At 45.4% G+C, this 23,443-nt stretch overlaps 1 protein-coding gene across 1 annotated transcript in view; it reads right to left on the bottom strand.

The window, feature by feature from the left end:
- The window catches only part of LOC137374980 (nucleotidyltransferase MB21D2), a 60,943-nt gene extending 43,955 nt beyond the window's left edge, over window positions 1-16,988 (bottom strand). Inside the window, exon 1 of the mRNA XM_068041598.1 lies at window positions 16,648-16,988. Coding sequence (XP_067897699.1) covers window positions 16,648-16,837 — 190 coding nt within the window. The 5' untranslated portion in view covers window positions 16,838-16,988. The remainder of the gene's footprint in view (window positions 1-16,647) is intronic.
- Window positions 16,989-23,443: the final 6,455 nt, after the last annotated feature.

Below are 23,443 nucleotides of genomic sequence, written 5' to 3' on the forward strand. Positions count from 1 at the left end.
AGAATGGGAGAGCACTAGTCATCGGGGACTCGATGGTGAGGAGTACGGACAGGCGGTTCTGTGGGCGCAGGCGAGACGCACGGATGGTTTGTTGCCTCCCTGGTGCCAGGGTCCGTGATGTTTGTGATCGCGTCTTCAGGATCCTTAAAGGGGAGGGGGAGCAGCCAGAGGTCGTGGTGCACATTGGCACCAACGACGTAGGAAGGAAGGGTGGCACAGATGTTAGAAGTGAGTTTAGGGAGTTAGGCTGGAAGCTGAAAGCTCGGACGGACAGAGTTGTTATCTCTGGTTTGTTGCCGGCGCCACGTGATAGTGAGGCTAGGAATAGGGAGAGAGCACAGCTGAACACGTGGCTGCAGGAATGGTGTAGGAGGGAGGGCTTCCAGTTCTTGGATAATTGGACTGCATTCTGGGGAAGATGGGACCTGTTCAAACAGGACGGGCTGCATCTGAACCAGAGGGGCACCAATATCCTGGGAGGGAGGTTTGCTAGTACTGTTCGGGAGGGTTTAAACTAGTTTGGGAGGGGGATGGGAACCGGACTTGTAATCCAGGGACCAGTGGGTCCACTCAGAAAGACAAAGAGTGTAGTGAGGTATTGGGGAAGGTAGCACTGTCGCAGAGGACAGATGGGCACGGAGAAGGGTTAAAGTGCGTATACTTCAACGCAAGAAGCATCAGGAATAAGGTGAGTGAATTGAAGGCGTGGATGGGCACTTGGGACTACGATGTTGTGGCCATCACTGAAACGTGGATAGGTGAGGGGGAGGAATGGTTTTTGGAGGTACCTGGTTATAGATGTTTTCATAAGATTAGGAATGGTGGTAAAAGAGGTGGGGGGGTGGCATTGTTAGTTAGAAATAGTGTAACAACTGCTGAAAGAATTTTCGAGGAGGATCTGCCGACTGAGGCACTGTGGGTTGAGGTCAGGAACAGGAAAGGAGCAGTCACCTTGATGGGAGTTTTCTATAGGCCCCCCAATAGCAGCAGGGAGGTGGAAGAGCAGATTGGGAAACAGATTTTGGAAAGGAGCAGAAGTCACAGGGTAGTAATTATGGGGGATTTCAACTTCCCAAATATTGATTGGCAACTCTTTAGATCGAATAGTTTGGATGGGGTAGTGTTTGTGCAGTATGTCCAGGAAGCTTTTCTGACTCAGTATGTAGACTGCCCGACCAGAGGGGAGGCAATATTGGATTTGGTACTAGGTAATGAACCAGGGCAAGTGATAGAGCTGTTGGTGGGCGAGCACTTTGGAGATAGTGATCACAATTCTGTAGCATTCACTGTGGTAATGGAGAGGGATAGGTATGTGCAACAGGGCAAGGTTTACAATTGGGGGAAGGGTAGATATGATGCTGTCAGGCAGGAACTGAGGAGCATAAGTTGGGAGCATATGCTGGCAGGGAAGGGCACGGTCGAAATGTGGAACTTTTTCAAGGAGCAGATAGTAGGGGCCATTGATAAGCATGTCCCTGTCAGACAGGGAAGGGATGGTCATGTGAGGGAACCGTGGTTGACAAGAGAGGTTGAGAGTCTTGTTAGGAAGAAGAAGGATGCGTATATAAAGTTGAGGAAAAAGGGCACAGGCATAGCTCTGGAGGGATACAAGATGGCCAGGAAGGATCTGAAGAAAGGGATTAGGAGAGCTAAGAGAGGGCATGAAAAATGCTTGGCGGGTAGGATAAAAGAAAACCCCAAGGCCTTTTACGCGTATGTCAGAAATATGAGGATGACTAGGGGGACCGTAGGTCCGGTCAAGGACAATAGCGGGAGACTGTGTGTTGAGCCGGAAGAGATAAGTGAGGTTTTGAATGAGTACTTCTCTTCGGTATTTACGAATGAGAAGGGGTGTATTACTGAAGAGGACGGTGGGAAGCAGACTGGTAAGCTCGAGGAAGTGCTCGTTAGGAGGGAAGATGTGTTGGGGTTTTTGAATAACTTGAAGATAGACAAGTCTCCCGGGCCTGACGGGGTATATCCAAGGATGTTATGGGAAGCAAGGGATGAAATTGCAGAGCCGCTGGCAATGATCTTTTCATCTTCTCTGCTGACGGGGGTGGTACCAGGTGATTGGAGGGTGGCAAATGTTGTGCCCCTGTTCAAGAAAGGGAATAGGAACAACCCTGGGAATTACAGGCCAGTTAGTCTTACTTCGGTGGTAGGCAAGTTGATGGAAAAGGTGCTGAGGGATAGGATTTCTGAGCATCTGGAAAGACACTGCTTGATTCGGGACAGTCAGCACGGTTTTGTGAGGGGTAGGTCTTGCCTCACAAGCCTGATTGAATTCTTTGAGCAGGTGACCAAGCAAGTGGATGAGGGTAAACCAGTGGATGTGGTGTACATGGATTTTAGTAAGGCATTTGATAAGGTCCCCCATGGTAGACTTATGGAGAAAGTCAGGAGGCATGGGATAGTGGGGAATGTGGCCAGTTGGATTAAGAATTGGCTAACTGATAGAAGGCAGAGAGTGGTCTTAGATGGTAAATACTCAGCCTGGAGCCCAGTTACCAGTGGCGTGCCGCAGGGATCAGTTCTGGGTCCTCTCCTGTTTGTGATTTTTATTAACGACTTGGATGAGGAAGTCGAAGGGTGGGTCAGTAAATTTGCAGATGATACAAAGGTTGGTGGAGTTGTGGATACCGAGGAGGGCTATTGTCGTCTGCAAAGGGACTTGGATAGGTTGCAGTGCTGGGCTGAAAAGTGGCAGATGGAGTTTAACCCTGAAAAGTGTGAGGTCGTCCATTTTGGAAGGACAAACATGAATGCAAAATACTGGGTTAACGGTAGGGTTCTTGGGCATGTGGAGGAGCAGAGAGACCTTGGGGTCTATGTGCATAGATCATTGAAAGTTGCAACTCAAGTGGATAGGGCTGTGAAGAAGGCATATGGGGTGTTAGCGTTCATTAGCAGAGGGATTGAATTTAAGAGCCGTGAGGTGATGATGCAGCTGTACAGGACCTTGGTAAGGCCTCATTTGGAGTACTGTGTGCAGTTCTGGTCGCCTCATTTTAGGAAGGATGTGGAAGCCTTGGAGAGGGTGCAGAGGAGATTTACCAGGATGTTGCCTGGAATGGAGAATAAGTCTTACGAGGAAAGACTGAACATTCTAGGCCTCTTCTCATTAGAACGGAGAAGGATGAGGGGTGACATGATAGAGGTTTATAAGATGATCAGGGGAATAGATAGGGTAGACAGTCAGAAACTTTTTCCCCGGGTGGAGCAAAGCGTTACAAGGGGTCATAAATTTAAGGTGAAGGGTGGGAGATATAAGGGGGATGTCAGGGGAAGGTTCTTTACCCAGAGAGTGGTCGAGGCATGGAATGCCTTGCCCGGGGAAGTTGTTGAGGCAGAAACTTTAGGGACTTTCAAAAGGCTTTTGGATAGGTATATGGATAAAGGAGAATGATGGGGTATAGATTAAATTGTCCTTGACAGAGGACAAAGGATCGGCACAACATTGTGGGCCGAAGGGCCTGTTCTGTGCTGTATGTTCTATGTTCTATGTTCTATGTTCTATACACAGTGCTCCAGATGTGGTCTATCCAAGGCTTTGTACAGCTGTGGCAAAACATCCTCCTTTTTATATTCTAGTCCTCCAGTTGTAAAGACCAACATTCCATTAACATTTTTGATTATGTCTTATACCTGTCACATTTTAATGATTGCTGTACATGACCCCTAAATTTTTTTGGACCTCCACTGTTTCTAGCTTTCCATTCTTTAAAAAAAAACTTGGATCCAAAATGGATGATCTCACCCTTTCCTGCATTGAAATCTATCTGCTGCAGTTTCACCCACTCATTTAATCTATCAATGTCACTTTGTAATTTTATGCTCCTGTCTACACTGCTTATGAAGCCACCAATCTCTGTGTCATCGGATACTTAGATGTATGGTTCTCTATTGCATTATCCAAGTCATTAATAAACAGTGAATAGTTGAGGCCTCAGCACAGATCCTTCCTTCCTTCTAGGACATCACTAGTCATTTCTTTCCAATTCACATACATACGCATTATCCCTACTCTGTCGTTTACCTCCTATTCAATGCTCTAACCAAGTCAATAATTTGCCTTCATTCCACGAGCTTCGACTTTAGCAACCAGTCTCTTTCTTCTGGTGAATCTGCACTGCATTCCTTCCAAGGCCTTCTGGAAGTCCATTTGAATTGCATCCATGGACATTATCCTGCCCACTACTCCAGTTACTTTCTCAAAATATTCAAGTTGGTTCAGTTGACATGACCTAGCCTTTACAAATCCATGCTGACTCACACTAGTCAGTTGAAAGTTCTCTCTAACTGCTCAGTCACTCGGGTCCTTAATTATGGATTCCAATAACTTCCCCAAAACAACAATCCAGAAATAGAAACATAGAAAATAGGAGCAGGAGTAGGCCATTCGGCCCTTCGAGCCTGCTCCGCCATTCATTATGATTACGGCTGATCATCCAACTCAGTAACCTGTTCCCACTTTCCCCCCATATCCTTTGATCCCTTTAGACCCAAGAGCTATATCTAACTCCTTCTTGATAAAACATACAATGTTTTGGCCTCAAATGCTTTCTGTGGTAACGAATGCCACAGGCTCACTACTCTCTGGGTGAAGAAATTTCTCCTCATCTCAGTCCTGAAAGCTTTACCCCATATCCTTAGACTATAATCCCTGGTTCTGGACTCCCCCACCATCGGGAATATCCTTCCTGCATCTACCCTGGCAGGTCCTGAGAGAATTTTATAGGTTTCTAGGAGATCCCCCCTCACTCTTCTGAACTCCAGCGAATATAATCCTAACCGACTCAATCTCTCCTCATATGTCAGTCCCACCATCCAAGGAATCAGTCTGGTAAACCTTCGCTGCACTCCCTCTATAGCAAGAACATCCTTCCTCAGATAAGGAGACCAAAATTGCACACAATATTCCAGGTGTGGCCTCACCAAGGCCCTGTATAATTGTAGCAAGACATCCCTGCTCCTGCACTCGAATCCTCTCGCTATGAAGGCTAACATACCATTTGCCCTTTTTACTGCCTGTTGTACCTGCATGCTTACCTTCAGCGACTGGTGTACGAGAACACCCAGGTCTCGTTGCATACTCCCCTCCCTCAGTTTATAGCTGTTCAGATAATAATCTGCCTTCCTGTTTTTGCTACCAAAGTGGATAACCTCACATTTATCCGCATTATACTGCATCTGCCATGCATTAGGCCACTCACTCAACTTGTCCAAATCACCCTGAAGCCTCTCTGCATCCTCCTCACAACTCACTCTCCCACCCAGTTTTGTGTCATCTGCAAATTTGGAGATATTACATTTAGTTCCCTCATCTAAATCATTAATATATATTGTGAATAGCTGGGGTGCTAGCACCGATCCCTGCGGTACCCCACTCGTCACTGCCTGCCATTCGGAAAAACACCCGTTTATTCCTACTCTTTGTTTCCTCTCTGCCAATCAATTTTCTATCCATCGCAATACACTACCCCCAATGTGCTTTAATTTTACATGCTAATTTCTTATGTGGGACTTTGTCGAAAGACTTCTGAAAGTACAAATAAACCACATCCACTGGTTCCCCCTCATCAACTCTACTAGTTACATCCTCGAAGAATTCTAGTAGATTTGTCAAGCATGATTTCCCTTTCGTAAATCCATGCTGACTCTGTCCGATTCTACCACAGTTCTCCAAGTGCTCTGCTATAAAATCTTTGAAAATGGACTCGAGAATTTTCCCCATGACCGACGTCAGGCTGACTGGTCTATAATTCCCTGCTTTCTCTCTACCTCCTTTTTTAAATAGTGGGGTTACATTAGCAACCCTCCAATCTGTAGGAACTGTTCCAGAGTCTACAGAATCTTGAAAGATGACCACCAATACATTCACTATTTCTAGGGCCACTTCCTTAAGTGCTCTGGGATGTAGATTATCAGGCCCTGGAGATTTAATCGGCCTTCAATCCCATCAATTTCCCCAACACCATTTCTCTACTAACACTGATTTCCTTCAGTTCCTCCCTCTCACTAAGCCCTGTGTTCCCCAACATTTCTGATATGATATTTGTGTCCTCCTTTGTGATGACAGAATCAAAGTATGCATTTAGTTGGTCAACCATTTCTTTGTTCCCCATAATATATTCCCCCGTTTCTGACTGTAAGGGACCTACATTTGTCTTCACCAATCTTTATTTATTTATTATAATCATCTTGAAAAGAATAAGTTCATTAGAGATAGTCAGCACGGTTTTGTGAAGGGTAGGTCGTGCCTCATAAACCTTATTGAGTTTTTCGAGAAGGTGACCAAACAGGTGGATGAGGGTAAAGCAGTGGATGTGGTGTATATGGATTTCAGTAAGGCGTTTGATAAGGTTCCCCACAGTCGGCTATTGCAGAAAATACGGAAGTATGGGGTTGAAGGTGATTTAGAGCTTTGGATCAGAAATTGGCTAGCTGAAAGAAGACAGAGGGTGGTGGTTGATGGTAAATGTTCATCCTGGAGTTTAGTTACTAGTGGTGTACCGCAAGGATCTGTTTTGGGGCCACTGCTGTTTGTCATTTTTATAAATGACCTGGATGAGGGTGTAGAAGGGTGGGTTAGTAAATTTGCGGATGACACGAAGGTCGGTGGAGTTGTGGATAGTGCCGAAGGATGTTGTAGGGTACAGAGGGACATAGATAGGCTGCAGAGCTGGGCTGAGAGATGGCAAATGGAGTTTAATGCGGAAAAGAGCGAGGTGATTCACTTTGGAAGGAGTAACAGGAATGCAGAGTACTGGGCTAATGGGAAGATTCTTGGTAGTGTAGATGAACAGAGAGATCTTGGTGTCCAGGTGCATAAATCCCTGAAGGTGCTACCCAGGTTAATAGGGCTGTTAAGAAGGCATATGGTGTGTTAGCTTTTATTAGTAGGGGGATCGTGTTTCGGAGCCACGAGGTCATGCTGCAGCTGTACAAAACTCTGGTGAGGCCGCACCTGGAGTATTGCGTGCAGTTCTGGTCACCGCATTATAGGAAGGATGTGGAAGCTTTGGAAAAGGTGCAGAGGAGATTTACTAGGATGTTGCCTGGTATGGAGGGAAGGTCTTACGAGGAAAGGCTGAGGGACTTGAGGTTGTTTTCGTTGGAGAGAAGGAGGAGGAGAGGTGACTTAATAGAGACATATAAGATAATCAGAGGGTTAGATAGGGTGGATAGTGAGAGTCTTTTTCCTCTGATGGTGATGGCAAACACGAGGGGACATAGCTTTAAGTTGAGGGGTGATAGATATAAGGACAGATGTCAGAGGTAGTTTCTTTACGCAGAGAGTAGTAGGGGCGTGGAACGCCCTGCCTGCAACAGTAGTAGACTCGCCAACTTTAAGGGCATTTAAGTGGTCATTGGATAGATATATGGATGAAAATGGAATAGTGTAGGTCAGATGGTTTCACAGGTCGGCGCAACATCGAGGGCCGAAGGGCCTGTACTGCGCTGTAATGTTCTAATGTTTTTCTCTTCACATACCTATTAGAAAATTTTACAGTCAGTTTTTATGTTCCCCGCAAACTTACTCTTGTACTCTATTTTACCCTTCTTAATCAACCCCTTGGTCCTCCTTTGAATTCTGAACTGCTCCCAATCCTCAGGTCTGTTGTTTTTTTCTGGCAAATCTTTATATCATGAATCTCACACCAGAGATCCAACTTTAAAAAGAAGTATTTTAGCTACTTAGGGTTTTCAATGCACCAAGGCTTCTTAGACAGCACCTTCCAAACCCGCGACCTCCACCAACTGGAAGGACAAGGGCAGCAAATACATGGGAACACCACCACCTGCAAGCTCCCCTCCCAAGTCACACACCATCCTGACTTGGAACTATATCGTCGTTCCTTCACTGTCACTGGGTCAAAATCCTGGAACTCCCTTCCTAACAGCACTGTGGGGGTACCTACCCCACATGGACTGCAGCGGTTCAAGAAAGCAGCTCACCACCACATTCTCAAGGGCAATTAGGGATGGGCAATAAATACTGGCCTGGCCAGAGTCGCCGACATCCCATGAATGAATAAAAAATAAAAAAAAAAATTGAGGGTTTTCAGTAACAAAACCACCCGCCAGAACTCAAGAATTCCAAACTATGTCAACCATATCCACTGCTCCCACTTTTTCAAACAGCAGGTGCTGTTACTGGTTCTGCTGTAACTTGTTACACCTCCTCTGCACCCATTTTTTGTCATTTAATCATTCCTGCCCCCCTCACTAATTACACACTTTCCCCATAACTTCCCTGCCATCAACCCCTCAACACCCTACTTCCCAACACCCAGCTTCTCCCCACCACTTGATTAAAAGCTGGCTCATCTGATATTTTCCAAGCTGATTTGGTCTGGTTACACTCCTGTGAAGCACCAAGGCGTTTTACTGTGCTCAACGGTGCTATATAAATTCAAGCTGCTATTGTTGAAAGGTCATTGACCTGAAACGCTAACTACAGTTGACCTGCTGCGTTTTCCCAGAATTTTCTGTTCTTATTCCGCTCCTGACAGTGCTCTGAAGTCAGCAGTGAGTGACAGAGTTACCACTCCAGAGAGATGCACGACAGGCATGTGAAATCTTTCGATGGTGTCCAGTTGAACAGAGAGAAACACCCAGCAATACAGCTATCGAACCGGTCTTTCTGAACTGGAGTTGTATTTGGAGAGAACATTTTGAGCTTTGTAATACTGGGGTATAGGTCTGTCACCGTATTACACTGAGGTACAGTCGTGGTGGGTACAGGCCAGTCGCTGTATAACACTGGGATACAGTATTGGTCTGACGTTGGTAATGGAGTAATGAGGTGATAAATTAAAAAGCAGTAATCACAACATTGCAACGTTGACTATACTTCAGAAGTACTTCATCGCCTGCAAGGTGCTGAGACACATTCTGGAAGGTGCTATATAAACACAAGTCTTCCTTAAATTTTGTGACAGTGCATTGAGTGAGCCTGGAAGCTACACATGAACATATTCCTTGCTGTTCCATCAGGAAGGAATGGTGGGAGAGGGTGCAAGAACATGGAGGGGAAGGGTAGCAAATTTTAGCAGGAGAGCTCATCAAATTGCACACCCTGCCCCCTTCAACACACATTCCCAATACACAGCCCCCTACGATAGCTTGATGGCTGACTTCATCACTATTGTGTGCTTCTGGAATGTGTCCTCGATCCCATCTAATCCCCTTTCACATCACCAGCCCTGACATTCCTGCATCAATGAACAGAACAATCAGCATTTTATACTGGAGATTGTGTTTATCTGGCAAGGCTTCCCTAAAAGGCTTCGCATGCAATGAGTTACTTCTTTGAAGTGATTATTGGCGCGCATTCAAACTGACCAGCAAGGTCCTAAACAGTAAATAAGGGCACGGTACTGCTGGTATATTACTGAACTAGTAATGTGGAAAATGAGAGCTTGAATTCAGTTTTAGAAAAACCATCTGCATTTCTATCAAATGAAATCACAACCGCAGGTCCCAAAGCGCTTAACAGCTAAAAGTACTGTCACGACCAGGTGAGAAAGAGGTCACGGGTTCCCTTTCAGCCTTCACCCGGTCTTACAGGGTTTAAATTTTAAACACACCGTGTTTTAGCTCCCCCCCTTGCTGAATCCTTGATCACCACTTTCCAATTATGAAGGCAAAGAAACCAGCACAAACAGGCTTTCTTGGGTTTAAAGAAGAAAAGTTTGAAATTTATTAAACTTAAACTCTAATTCAGTTAATGCTTATGGATACACGATGTGCCCACGCTAGCATGTACACATGCAATAAACACATGCAGATTGAGACAGAACAGAGCAGAGGAAATAAAGTGGAAAGGTTTGAGGCAATCTCTGAAGAGGGTTTGTGTTACGGATCTTCAAGCTCATGTAGAGTCCTTCATTGTAGGTAGATCTTGCTTTTCATTGGGGCCCCAGTATTCTTCTTAAAAACTTTGTTCGCTGAAGGAGACATTTCTCTCTAGGAGGTCATGTGTCTTCAGTGGATTCAGAGGCTTGTGAGAAAGAGATGGGAGCAGGCAGACAGGAGAGCAAACAGTCTCAGAATTCAGAAAAAACTCAGGTTGCTAATCATTTGACTAACTGGTCTGGCCACGTCTTGGATTGTAGCACCTTAGCAGTCGCTGGAGGGCGAGAGAGCGAGACACACAGACGGAGGAGAGAGAGCGAGACACACAGACAGAGAGAGAGAGATCCAGCATTTGCCATCCATATCAATTTTTTTCTGTTAGGTATGAGACATGGAGCTACGGTAGGTGAATGGAATTGAGGTACATGATCTAACTGACAGGCATAGAATAAGGATAAAAGCAAAATACTGCAGACGCTGGAAATCGGAAATAAAAACGAGAAATGCTGGAAATACTCGGCAGGTCTGTGGAGAGAGAAGCAGAGTTAACCCTTCATCTGGCATACAATAAGGAGCTGGGGCTGAAGGCTTGGACGTGTCATTAAATAAAATGGGACAATATGATTCGGTACTTTAGGATGGATTATGTCATATCGGAACACAGAACAGAAGGAAGCCATTGAGCCCCTTTGAGCCTGTTCTGTCATGCAATTAGATCATAGCTGGTCCATACCCCAACTCCATACATCGAGTGACAAATAATTATCCAACTAAAAGTAAAATCAATCTGTCAGAATCCCAGAGTGTGTAAGCATACTTGTGATACAAATTAAATTCTTTGAAGTAACAGCAGAATTCCAAGCTTGTTGACTGTAAGGGATTTGATTAAAAGGGTATTGAAGAGCTTCTACCCCTGGACTATCATTCTCACGTACTGAAATGCTCCAGCTTTCAGACTCTGCTCTACCGTGAACCACCCCATTTCACCGTGAACCACCCCATTTCATACCCTCACCACCCCAAAGCCTCCTTCCCCCATTGCTCAACATTGAAAGACGTCAACTACCCTGTGCCTACTCTCTGGTCTCTTTCCCTCCCTCAATCTCCAGATCTCTCATCTCCCATATCAAGGTCTCAAACCCAACTGCTCAGATCAAATTTTACATCAATCTTCTTAAAAATCCCCGCTAGATCAACATCCATTCCGATGAAGGGTCACTGACCCGAAACGTTAACTCTGCTTCTCTTTCCACAGATACTGCCAGACCTGCTGAGCGGTTCCAGCATTTCTTGTTTTTATTTCAGATTTCCAGCATCCGCAGTATTTTGTTTTTAATTTATCCATTCTCTTTATCTATTCTCTTTTCTACACCATCCCCACCTCCAGAAGAAAAGTCACATGACTTTATTTCAAGGGAATACACGTTAAAAGCGTGCTGTTAAAATCCTGAAGGTGACTGGATATGCCCGAGTAAGGAGTTATATTTCCCTGCTGGAGAGCAGCAGATGAGGAACTAAATACTTCCGTAGAGAAATTGAGAGCTAGGGGAATTAAAATAAAATGCTTCAACTGTCGCAATGTCCAAGCTGTCCTGTCAGATCAGCAAGTCATTAAAACCTGTAATCATGACACAGGCTGCTGGAACCGGACCCAAGACAGAAAATAAACAGGTCACTGGCCTGAAACATTAACTCTGTTTCTCTCTCCACAGATGCTGCCTGACCTGTTGAGTATTTCCAGCACTTTCTGGTTTTATTACAGAAAATAACCTACCTTGTTCGGATGGGAGCCTTCACTGGGTCTATTCCAAGACAAGAAGACACGCCTGTCTTTGTTTTTTTTTCAAATCCTAATCAACTCGAGGATCATTTTTGCCATTTCTATGTTTTTACTTTGCAGTAACCTGCCCACTCCCCTTCATTATTAGGACTCTATGAAGCATACATGATACACTTAATATCTGTCAGAATTATACACTTTCCTCCCACTGCAATAAGTCACAAACCGAGTGCATTGGGGTACACTTTATAAATCTGTGCACCGTGTAGATGGACAATCCTGCAGGATGCCCAACATGCTCACCTGGCACAGGGCATCCTGCCTCTCCTGAAGGTGCTGACTCAGATCTCTGCTCCTTCACTTCAACAGCGACTCTTACTGTGGAAATTTACACACTGAAAGCCAACTGACTACTTGATCACGGGTAGCAGGCATCGTAGCTGTTCACACTAGTTCTATACCCGCAGGGTTGTACAGAGACAGACCTGTGCTGTCGGAATACAAGAACAGGAGGAGGCCATTCAATGGCTAATCCGAGACCCAACTCCATCTACCAACTTTTATCCCCTAGCCCTTAATACCATAGGTTTTTTTTCCAATCAAACACAGAGTTAAAATTTGGGAACTTAGGTACCCATACTCAGCAGTACTGTACTTCAGTGTTATACAGTGACAGACCCATACTCAGCAGTACTGTACTTCAGTGTTATACAGTGACAGACCCATACTCAGCAGTACTGTACTTCAGTGTTATACAGTGACAGACCCATACTCAGCAGTACTGTACTTCAGTGTTATACAGTGACAGACCCATACTCACCAGTACTGTACTTCAGTGTTATACAGTGACAGACCCATACTCAGCAGTACTGTACTTCAGTGTTATACAGTGACAGACCCATACTCACCAGTACTGTACTTCAGTGTTATACAGTGACAGACCCATACTCACCAGTACTGTACTTCAGTGTTATACAGTGACAGACCCATACTCACCAGTACTGTACTTCAGTGTTATACAGTGACAGACCCATACTCAGCAGTACTGTAGGAAGTGGAGGCACAAGGTGATGTCACATCAGCAATGCTCCAAGGGACAATCCCAGCCAGAATTCACGTGCATGCTATTTCTGGTTTGACTGCACAAACCTCCACTGGCCAAACCCTTGTTGCTGCCAAACACTGGGAACAACAAACAGAGGGACACCCCATCCTTCCAGCCCCTCTCCCTCCTGGGATGACCATTTTCACAATGTATAGACTCCGCTCCATACAAGTCATCAGGATCTGGCATATATTGTGTTGTGGTTCTAGATCAGCCCTGATCTATGTCTGCCCTGCTGAACCTCAATGACAGCGAAGGCCTCTAGTAGATCACCCCTGAACCTTCTCCTTTCTACAGCAAAGAACGCTGGCACGCTCCAGATCACAGGAGACATGAGGTCCACTTACAGGAGACTGGTGATGCTGAAATCAAGTTGGACATAGTGGGCACAACTCAATAATGAACCAAGGCTAAGTGGAGATAACAGAATGTGGAAGGAGGGGGAAATAGGATTCACTATTACTAACATTTCACAAAAAGCAGAATGGTGACTAGCGTCTCTGTTCATTGGCTCTTCCTTGATGTTCTTATGGCACCAGTAAAACCAGCAGAGCCATTATGAACCACTCAGCATGACAGATTCCGATTGGATATATTCCTTGTCGTTTCATCCAATGAGCTCCCGCCTCCAATCACCACACTGCGCCCCCCCCCCCCCCCCGCATTGTCTATCCCTTCTCCCCCACCTTTGATATTTTTATAATTAATATTGTTCAATGAAAAAGAACATGCAATTTATTGTGAATGACCCCAATGATTTTTCTCCTAGGTTTTGCTCAGAGCAGCGACTAGGAGATTAATTTTCAATTCAATTGGAGAGTTGGCAACTGTAGGCAGTGCTGACTGAGCACAAAAAGTAGGAACAATAGAGTTACTGCAGCACTCTGGGTTCACAGCTGGATGTGAAACCATTTCCCTGGTTGGGTTGGGCTCAGTAACGTTACCCAGTCACTTCTGTATGAAGAACCCACCCCATCCAAAAATATAGAAATGATCACTCGTGATATAAATTCATATTTACTATTCCCATTCCAGCGTCTCCCTCTCCCAAAAGGGCCAAGTGATGCCAGGGATCAGTTCTACGGGCGCTGCCCTCAGTCCAGTAATCACCTCAGGTGGTCCACTGCGTGAAAAAGCTGGAGGGGGAACCTCAAGGCAATTTCTAGTCATTTGGAGCAGAGCCTAAGGGAGACATCCTCGGAAAAAATGTATGTTGGGGAGCAGGTGGGCACATACTCCCCTTCTTAATGCCTGAGCAATTGTCAACAAGCTATTCAACTGTGGGAGGATCACACAAAGACATCACTAGATAATGGTTAGGAGCCACAATCCTCACTGATTTAATCACCTCCCTCTTCCTTTGATGGGAAGGCACTGGAACCCTTCCTTAAACCCTCCTAGCACACTGCGAGGCAGAGATTGGTAATACTTTAAACCAAGGCCCCCATCTTCCCTCTCAAGTGGACATGAATGTTTCCACAGCCACTACTACAAAGAGGAGCAGGTGAGTCCTCCTACTGTCCTGGGTCAATATTTATCCCTCAACCAACATCTCTAAAACATAAAATAAAAAGCAAAATACTGCAGATGCTGGAAATCTGAAATAAAAACAAAAAATGCTGGAAATACTCAGCAGGTCTGGCAGCATCTGTGGAGAGAGAAACAGAGTTAACGTTTCAGATCAGTGATGAAGGATCACTGACCTGAAACGTTAACTCTGCTTCTCTCTCCACAGATGCTGCCAGACCTGCTGAGTATTTCCAGCATTTTTTTTTTTGTTTTATTTCACTAAAACAGATTATCAGCTCATTATCACATTGCTGTTTGTGGGAGCTTGCTGTGTGCAAATTGGCCACTGCATTTCCTACATTAGAAAGGTAACTACACTTCAGCAAAAAGAATTACTTAATAGGCTGTAAAGCAGTTTGGTAAATTCTGAGATTATGAAAAGCACTGTCTAAATGCAAGTCAGGAAAGATTGAACAGGCTGGGGGTGTTTTCCCCAGAAAGAAGAAAGAAGAGGGGTGACCTGATAGAGCTGTTTAAAACCATGAAAGGATTTTGATAGGGTAAGCGTAGAAGGAGTTTCCACTTGTGGGGAAGAACTAGGGACCATTAAAATAAGATAGTCACTAATAAATCCAATATGGAGTTCAGGAGACACTTCTTTAGCCAGACAGTGGTGAGAATGTGCTACTTGCTGCCACAGGGAGTATTTGAGGTGAATAGTAGAGATACATTTAATGGGAAGCTGGAAAGTACATGATGGAGAAAGAAATCGAAGGATATGCTGACAGGTCGAGATGAATTAGAGTGGGATAAAACTCTTGTGGAGCATAAACACCAACATGGACGAGTTGGACCGAATGGCCCATTTCTGTGTTGTACGTTCCATCTAAATGTCTTTCTTTAAGCACCTTGGGATTTTTTAGCTACATTAAAAGTGCTATTTAAATCCAAGTTATTTTTTGAGATCAGTTAAACTCACAGCAGGGTGGGGATTGAAGTTAGGAGTTCCTGCCCCAGATGGCTTAGTGACATCTTGGCAGGTATTACACTCACCCACTGAGCCATTGGCACCATGTTAATTCTGATGTAACACTGTCGCCAAGATTATGCAGGAGAAACAGTAACAACTTTGATTTAAATCATGCTTCCAACATAGAAAAATATGTCAAGGCACTTCAGAGCCATAAATGAAACGATTACCTGATCAAAGGTGAGAAACGATTAGATTTCACACGGTTGAAAACAAAATTTACATCCCACGATTTACAAGCTGCATCTAGCAGACTGACTGGTTTCTCTAACCCACTACCTAATCTTCTTCTTCTTTGGCCTCCTTGTCTCGAGAGACAATGGGTAAGTGCCTGGAGGTGGTCAGTACCTAATCACAACATTGATAAAGCATCTACTAGCGTTAAGGAATCATCTCGAAGTCTTACACTCAAATTGCATACATCACTGCAGGGACCAGCCTGCTTCACTGGAACAAGACCCTGCCGAGAGCAGGCAAGATGAGGTCTTCAGCCACTCGTATTCCGAAAATATCTTTAACTTATATTTATATAATGAATTTTGCATCTGAAAACCTCCCCAAGCTCTTCAGAGGCAAAATTAGGAAGTTGCAATTAACTGATAGAAAGTTAGGGTTTTAAAAACCTGAAGATTGCAGATGATAGGGGAGATAGGGAAGATAGGGAAGATAGGGAATTAAGGGATTCCGCAGAATGAGGTCCAGGGAAAGAGTTAAGAGTCAGAGATGGAGAAGTGGGTCTTAAGAAAATGTCATTAGGAGGTGGAACCTGTGCACAATGTAATTGAGCTTGGGAAGAATGAGGTATAGCTGTCCAGCAATACAATTTTCCTTCGAGTGGGAATTTCTGCATGGGTACATCAATGGGGCTTACAGGTGATTTGTAAATCTAGATTTTTTTCCCCCCTTGCTGTCAATTCGATGCCAGTGTGAAGCGATTTTAAATATAAGCCTAGAGTAAGGAAGAAACACTTGTAGCATCTGAACAAAGCCCCGAGGATTAATTTAAAGTTTGGAAACTTCTTGGGAGAAAAAAAATACGAATTGAAAATTATTTTCTAAACACTGGCCTTTTGAACTTTACAACTGTGCAGATTGGAAATACATATAAACTCAGCATTGCCCTTTTAAATAAAATCACTTCAGTTCCCAATCTCAAATGAGATGGGTTTTTGAAACTCCCGAGAAAGGGAAAAAAAAAGAATTATCCAATGCACAATCTCTCACACAGCAAAAACAAAAATCGCAATTTGGGGGGGGAAAGTGAGCTTTAAATATTAAAGCCATTACTCTCTGGCTCTGATTAGTATCGGCCGGAGCTGCACTCCAGATAAAGCTCAGCTATGAAATAAGCTTACTTACCCAGCATTGAGAAAATAAAATCCTTGGCGGTGTGGATTTCCAGGGCTCTGTGATCATCGTATTCCCGCTGATCCTGCTTGCTGAATTCCTGGATCAGTTTGTTCAAGTCCTCGATCCTGGCTCCAGATCTGAAGTCCAGTCCCACCAGTGTTTTAGCCACATTGGTACCTATACCGTTCATAGCCGCCATCTTCTAGCAAGTGTTACGGAAAAGGGGAGGGGGGGAAAAAAGGAGAGAGAGAGAGAGCCTGGGGTGATTTCACAGTCTGTCCTCCCTCTTCCCCCACCACACCTTCTCCCCTGCTCTCCTTGTTTTTTTGATGTTGAGCTGTTTTCAGGTGGCACTTTGATCCTGGAGTGTGAAAAGCAGCCAGTCACGCTTTCCAGGTCCCGCATGTCCCAAACATGGTCTCGCAATGAATGAAACCGACATGGGAATTGACAATTGAAACTGACCTCGAATCAACAAGCGTGTTACAATGTTGCACTCGCTACTCTTAAAGCAGCCACTACCCTGAAACCCATTCTGTCCATTTAATCACATACCTCGCTGTTTAATTTCCTTTCCTTAAAGAAAAAAACCCTCGGTTGTGCAGATTGGGTATCATTTTATTTTTTAGATGTCTGGCGGCCCAAACTGCAACAAGTGTTTCTGAAACTGCCACCCATCAGGTGAAATATTGCTGGATTTTTTATATATATATAGATTAAAAAAAAGCTTTGGAGAAGGAGTCAGGACCAAGTGTAAAGTGGAGTTCGAGTGTGTGAGATAATTGGACCGGGGGCGCCAGATATAATTCTGTCCCCATTCTTAAGCGATACCTTCTATCCTTATTTACATACAGTTATAAAATTCCGACCACCACTTTTAAAAAATCATTCTCAAGAGATGGGCTTCACTGGCAAAGCCAGCATTTATTCCCCAACTTCTAGTTGCCCTCCACTTCGACGCTTACTCGACCACTTCAGAGGGTACAAACACTTTGGTGTGAGACTGCAGTTACATATAGGCCCAGACTGGTTTCCTTCCCAAAAGGATTTTAGAATCATCATAAACATTGATTGTATAAAGCGGGTTGGCAGACGTGCTGAGGGACGCACTAAAGCTTGGGGCAGCCGCAGCAAAGGCTCAATGGGGAAAGACCACAGTGTAAGGTTCCCCCACCAAGCTGGACTGAGGGGCTGAATCCATGGGAAACCCCTCGAACTGTATCGTTAATATTCTGAATTGCTGTAAATGTAAAACTGTAATTGACATGACAATTGTGAAACGGAAGGGTTGGGAAGAAACTCATGACAGTATTGAAGGAAACTGATCTCCCTTGCAATGTTTGTATTTTTTGGTGCTGTTTGGAAACTGTTTGGCAATGTAATTGTTACAGATTTTTATGAATAAAGTATATTTTGGAAATAAAAAAAAAATAAAGCGGGTTGGCAGAGGGACGTGGAAGCTCAATGCCACACTGCTGACCCCAGAGAACGTTGAGGAACTCAAAAGGGATTACAAAGGTTGGAGGACATTGAAACCCCTCCTTGAGTCTCCAGTTCACTGGTGGGAAGCAATTAAGGAGAACATCAAGAGGTTCTTCATCCACAAAGATGTTCAGAGGGCGAGAGAGAGACAGGGGGAAATGTCCCGACTCCTGAAAAGTATGCAAAATCTGCTCCGGCTGCAGTCAATGGGGGTCGAGGTCAAGGAGGACCTCCAAGAGGTGAAGAGCCAGCAGGCCTCGCTCTTTGCCATGGAGGCCTCCAAGATCATCTTCCAATTCAGAGTCCGTTCCATCGAGCAGGATGAGACGTGCTCGCGTTACTTCTTCCAAAAGGTACACAGAGAGAGCTCTGTTATCAGCAGCCTGAAGGAAGAAGATGGCTCGGTAACGTCTTCGCAGTCCGACATACTAAGGATCAGCAAATCCTTTTATGCTGGGCTGTATGACGCGAAGCCCACAGACAGCAGAGCCTCCCAGTCCTTCCTGTCATCTATCACAGAGGTCTTAGATGACAGCAGGAGGGAGAGACTGGACAAGCCGCTAATTCTGGACGAGCTGACAAAGGCCGTCGAGTCTTTCGAGGCGAGTAAAACTCCCGGGAGCGACGGCTTACCGGTCGAGTTGCACTCTGCCCTGTGGGACTGGGTCGGCCCGGACCTGCTGGAAGTATACGAGAGTATGCTCCTGGCCAGCAGCATGTCAGAATCTATGAGGAAAGGCATCATCACCCTCATTTACAAGCGGAAGGGGGAGAAGGCAGAAATCAGAAATTGGCGGCCCATCTCACTGCTTAATGTTGACTACAAGATTCTGTCCAAAGTCATAGCCAGTCGAGTCAAGTCTGCTCTGGAGTCGGTGATCCACCCTGATCAGACCTGTACTGTACCCGGCAGGAAGATCTCTGATAGTCTCGCGCGACTCAGGGATACGATCGCCTACATACGGGACAGGAGGGTGGACACTTGCCTCATCAGCCTGGACCAGGAGAAGGCTTTTGACAGGATATCGCACACCTACATGATGGACGTGCTTTCCAAAATGGGGTTTGGGGAGGGAATCTGCAATTGGATCAAACTGCTCGACACAAACATCAGTAGCGCAGTTTCAATCAATGGGTGGGAATGGGAAAGTTTCCTGATCCTATCTGGAGTCAGACAGGGCTGTCCTCTCTCCCCGGTCTTGTTTGTTTGCTGTATTGAACCCTTTGCTGAGTCTATTAGGAAGGATGCGAGCATAGAGGGGTGACAATCCCAGGCAGCGGAGGCACTCAGGTCAAAACCTCCCTGTACATGGATGACGTCGCCATCTTCTGCTCGGATCCGCTGTCCGTGCGCAGACTGATGAGCATCTGCGACCAGTTCGAACTGGCCTCGGGAGCCAAAGTTAACCACGGCAAGAGCGAGACTATGTTCTTTGGGAACTGGGCTGACCGATCCTTTGTCCCCTTCACCGTCAGGTTAGACTACCTGAAGGTGCTGGGGATATGGTTCAGAAGGGCCGGGGCGTGCACCAAAACCTGGAAGGAGCGAGTAGCCAGGGTACACCATAAGCTAAGCATGTGGGGGCAGCGATCTCTCTCCATCGTGGGTAAGAACCTGGTCATCAGGTGCGAATCGCTCACGTTGTTGCTCTACGTCGCGCAGGTCTGGCCCATACCCCACTCCTGCACTGTGGCAGTCACCCGAGCCATTTTCCACTTCAACTGGGGATCTAAAATGGACCGGGTCCGGAGGGACATGATGTTCAAACCTCTGGATAAGGGCGGGAAAAATGTACTCAACGTCGCCCTCATCCTGATGACCACCTTCGTGTGCGGCTGCATCAAACTGTGTGCAGACCTCCAGTGCGCAAACTCCAAGTGTCACTACGTGCTGAGGTTCTATCTGTCCCCGGTGTTGCGAAGGATGGGCCTGGTCACATTGCCGCGGAACGCTCCATGCAGTTGGACCGTGCCTTACCACCTATCCTTCGTGGAGCAGTTTCTGCGGGAAAACACCTTTGACCACCGGTCCATCAGGCAGTGGTCTGCACGGAATGTCCTCAAGGCCCTACGGGAAAAGGATACGGTGGATCCTGTCGGATGGTTCCCCGAACAGACCGCCAAAGTCATTTGGTGGAATGCCTCATCACCAGAATTTTCAAACAAGCACCAAGATGTAGCTTGGCTGGTGGTGAGAAGGGCCCTCCCTGTCAGATCCCTCCTGCACACCCAGAGTCTCACACCCTCCGCACAATGCCCTCGAGGTGGCTATGGTGGGGAAGAGACGGTTGCCCACCTCCTTCTGGAATGTGTCTTTGCAAAGCAGGTGTGGAAAGAGATGCAGTGGTTTTTGTTGAGGTTCATCCCAAGCAGCTCTGTAACACAGGAGTCTGTGCTCTGCGGGCTGTTCCCAGGGACGCACACCGAGACAAACATCAACTGCTGCTGGAGGACTATCGATTCGGTGAAAGACGCCCTTTGGTCTGCCCGAAACTTGCTGGTCTTACAGCGCAAAGAGTTGTCCACCACCGAATGTTGCAGACTGGCACATTCCAAGGTCCAGGACTACGTGCTGAGGGACGCACTAAAACTTGGGGCAGCCGCAGCAAAGGCTCAATGGGGAAAGACCACAGTGTAATGTCCCCCCCACCAAGCTGAACTGAGGGGCTGGATCCATGGGAAACCCCTCGAATTGTATCGGGAAAATATTTGTTTGCTGTAAAATGTACATGGCAGGTAAAATGAAATGGAAGGGTTGTGAGGCAACTCACTCCTGTATTGAAGGAAACTGATCTCCTTTGCACTCTTTGTATTTTTTGACTTGATGCTGTTTGGAACTGTTTTGTAATGTTTATTTTACAGATTTTTATGAATAAAGTATATTTTGGAAATAAAATTTTAAAAAATAGCAAAAGAAAGACTTGCATTTATATAGCACCTTTCACCACTTCAGGACATCACTAAGCTCTTTACAGCCAGTGAAGTACTTTTTGAAGTGTAGTCACTGTTCTAATATAGGAAACATGGCAGCCAATCTGTGCACAGCAAGCTCCCACAAGCAGCAATGTGATAAATGACCAGATCAACTGTTTATTTAGAGTCATAGAGTCATTTACAGCACAGAAGGCAGCCATTCAGCCCATCGAGTCCATACTGGCTCTCCATGGAGCGATGCTGTCAGTCCCACTCCCTGGCTCGATCCCCGTAGCCCTGCAAGTCTATTTCTCTCAAGTGGCCATCCAACCTCCTCTTGAAGTCATTGACTGTCTTCGCTTCCACCACCCTCATAGGCAGCGAGTTCCAGCTCGTTACCACCCGCTGTGTAAAAATATTCTTCCTCATATTTCCCTTGCATCTTTTGCCCAAAACCTTCAATCTGTGTCCCCTAACCCTTGTACCATTTGTTAATGGGAACAGTTTTTCCTTGTCTAACTCATCTGTCATAATCTTATACACTTCTATTAAATCTCCCCTCAATCTCCTTAGTTCTAAGGAGAACAAATCCAGCTTTTCCAACCTAACCTCATAAATAAAATCCTCCATCCCTGGAATCATTCTGGTAAATCCCCTCTGCACCCTTTGAGGACCTTCACACCCTTCCTGAAGTGTGGTGACCAGAACTGGATGCAATACTCCAATTGGAGCCTAACCAGAGCTTTATAAAGGTTCAGTATAACTTCTCTGCTTTTGTACTCGATGCTTCTATTTATGAAGCCCAAGATCCCATATGCTTTACAGACCACTCTCTCAATATGTCCAGGCACCTTCAAAGATCGATGCACATGCACCCCCAGGTCCCTCTGTTCCTGCACACTTTTTAGAACTATACCATTAAGTCTACATTGCCTCTCCTGTGCATCACCTCACACCTCTCTGTATTAAATTCCATCTGCCACCTCTCTGCCCATTGCGCTAGCCTATGTTCTGTTGCAGGCAGTTCATTATCATCCTCACTGCTTGCTGTGCCTCCAAGTTTGGCATCATCGGCAAATTTTGAGATTCTACTCTGTATTCCAAGATCCAAGTCATTTATATATAGTAAAAAAAGCAGTGGTCCCAGCACTGACCCTTGGGGAACACCACTGTCTACCATCCTTCAGTCTGAAAAACAACTATTTACTACAACTCACCGTTTTCTTTCCTTAAGCCAATTTTTTTATCCAATTGGACACTGACCCTCCAATTACATGTGCCACAATTTTGTGAACCAGCCTTTTATGTGGTACTTTATCAAACACTTTCTTAAAATCCATATAGACAACATCCACCGCATTCCCTTCATCAACATTCTCTGTTCATCAAAACAAACTCAGTTAGTTCAGCGTGATCTGCCTTTCACAAATCCATGCTGACTATTCTTAATTAACTCGAACCTCTCCAACGTGTCCATTGATATTTTCCCTAATTATAGTTTATGCCCTCTGCTCTTTCGAAGAGCAATCCAGTTAGTTCCACAACCCGGCACTTTTCCAAAATCCCTGCATTTTTATTTCTCCTTGAAGTATCCTTGGTTTCAGATCCCTCCATGGCCTCGCCCCTCCCTACATCTATAATCTCCTCCAGTCATCCGAGATATCTTCTGTGCATTGCCAATTTTCATTGCTCCACCATTGGTGGCTGTGCCTTCATCTGCGTAGATCCCAAACTCTGGAATTTCCTCCCTAAATCTCTCTGTCTCGCTACCTCTCTCTCCCCCTGCTCCTTAAAACCTACCTCTCCGAAGCAATAAATATTGGCTGGGATATCAAGGAGAAGGGAAAGCAAAGCCCAGGACAACAAAAGCCCAAGATTTTATCCTGCACCCAAAGGCAATAAAAGCCTTATCTATCTGGGCCTCTTCTATCACTGGCTCCTACTCCTAGCAGAAACGTTGCTCTCATTTGCTCAGGCTTCAGGTTGGAATAGCAGATTGGGCCCCAATGTGCTCATCAGAGCTCAATTTGCATGGTTAAAGGGGATAGGACCTTCTTGGGTTGGGTGTCCTTGTCCCCATAATTTAAGATTGCAATCAGCTAGATGGGGGCAGATAGGTGTGTGTAGGTCCCCTTGGTCAATTTAATCCTGATTTCCACCAGGCTGTGGCAGGTGGAAGGGGTGGGGAACTAAAATCAATGTCTCTGTGTTGTAAAGTAATGAATTATCCCGTTTTTACATTACAGCAAAGGGGCAAGAGGTAGCATTGACACAGAGCAGGTGTTATTTGTCCCCCCACTGACAGGGTGAGATGTGGAGGAGGAAGTCCCATTAGCATTGAATGTAAATGTAACCATTGCTGCCCAGTGAACATGTGATGTAATTCTGCAATATTCTACACTCACCCTTT

Source organism: Heterodontus francisci, chromosome 11, assembly GCF_036365525.1.
Source record: "Heterodontus francisci isolate sHetFra1 chromosome 11, sHetFra1.hap1, whole genome shotgun sequence".
Taxonomy (NCBI): domain Eukaryota; kingdom Metazoa; phylum Chordata; class Chondrichthyes; order Heterodontiformes; family Heterodontidae; genus Heterodontus; species Heterodontus francisci.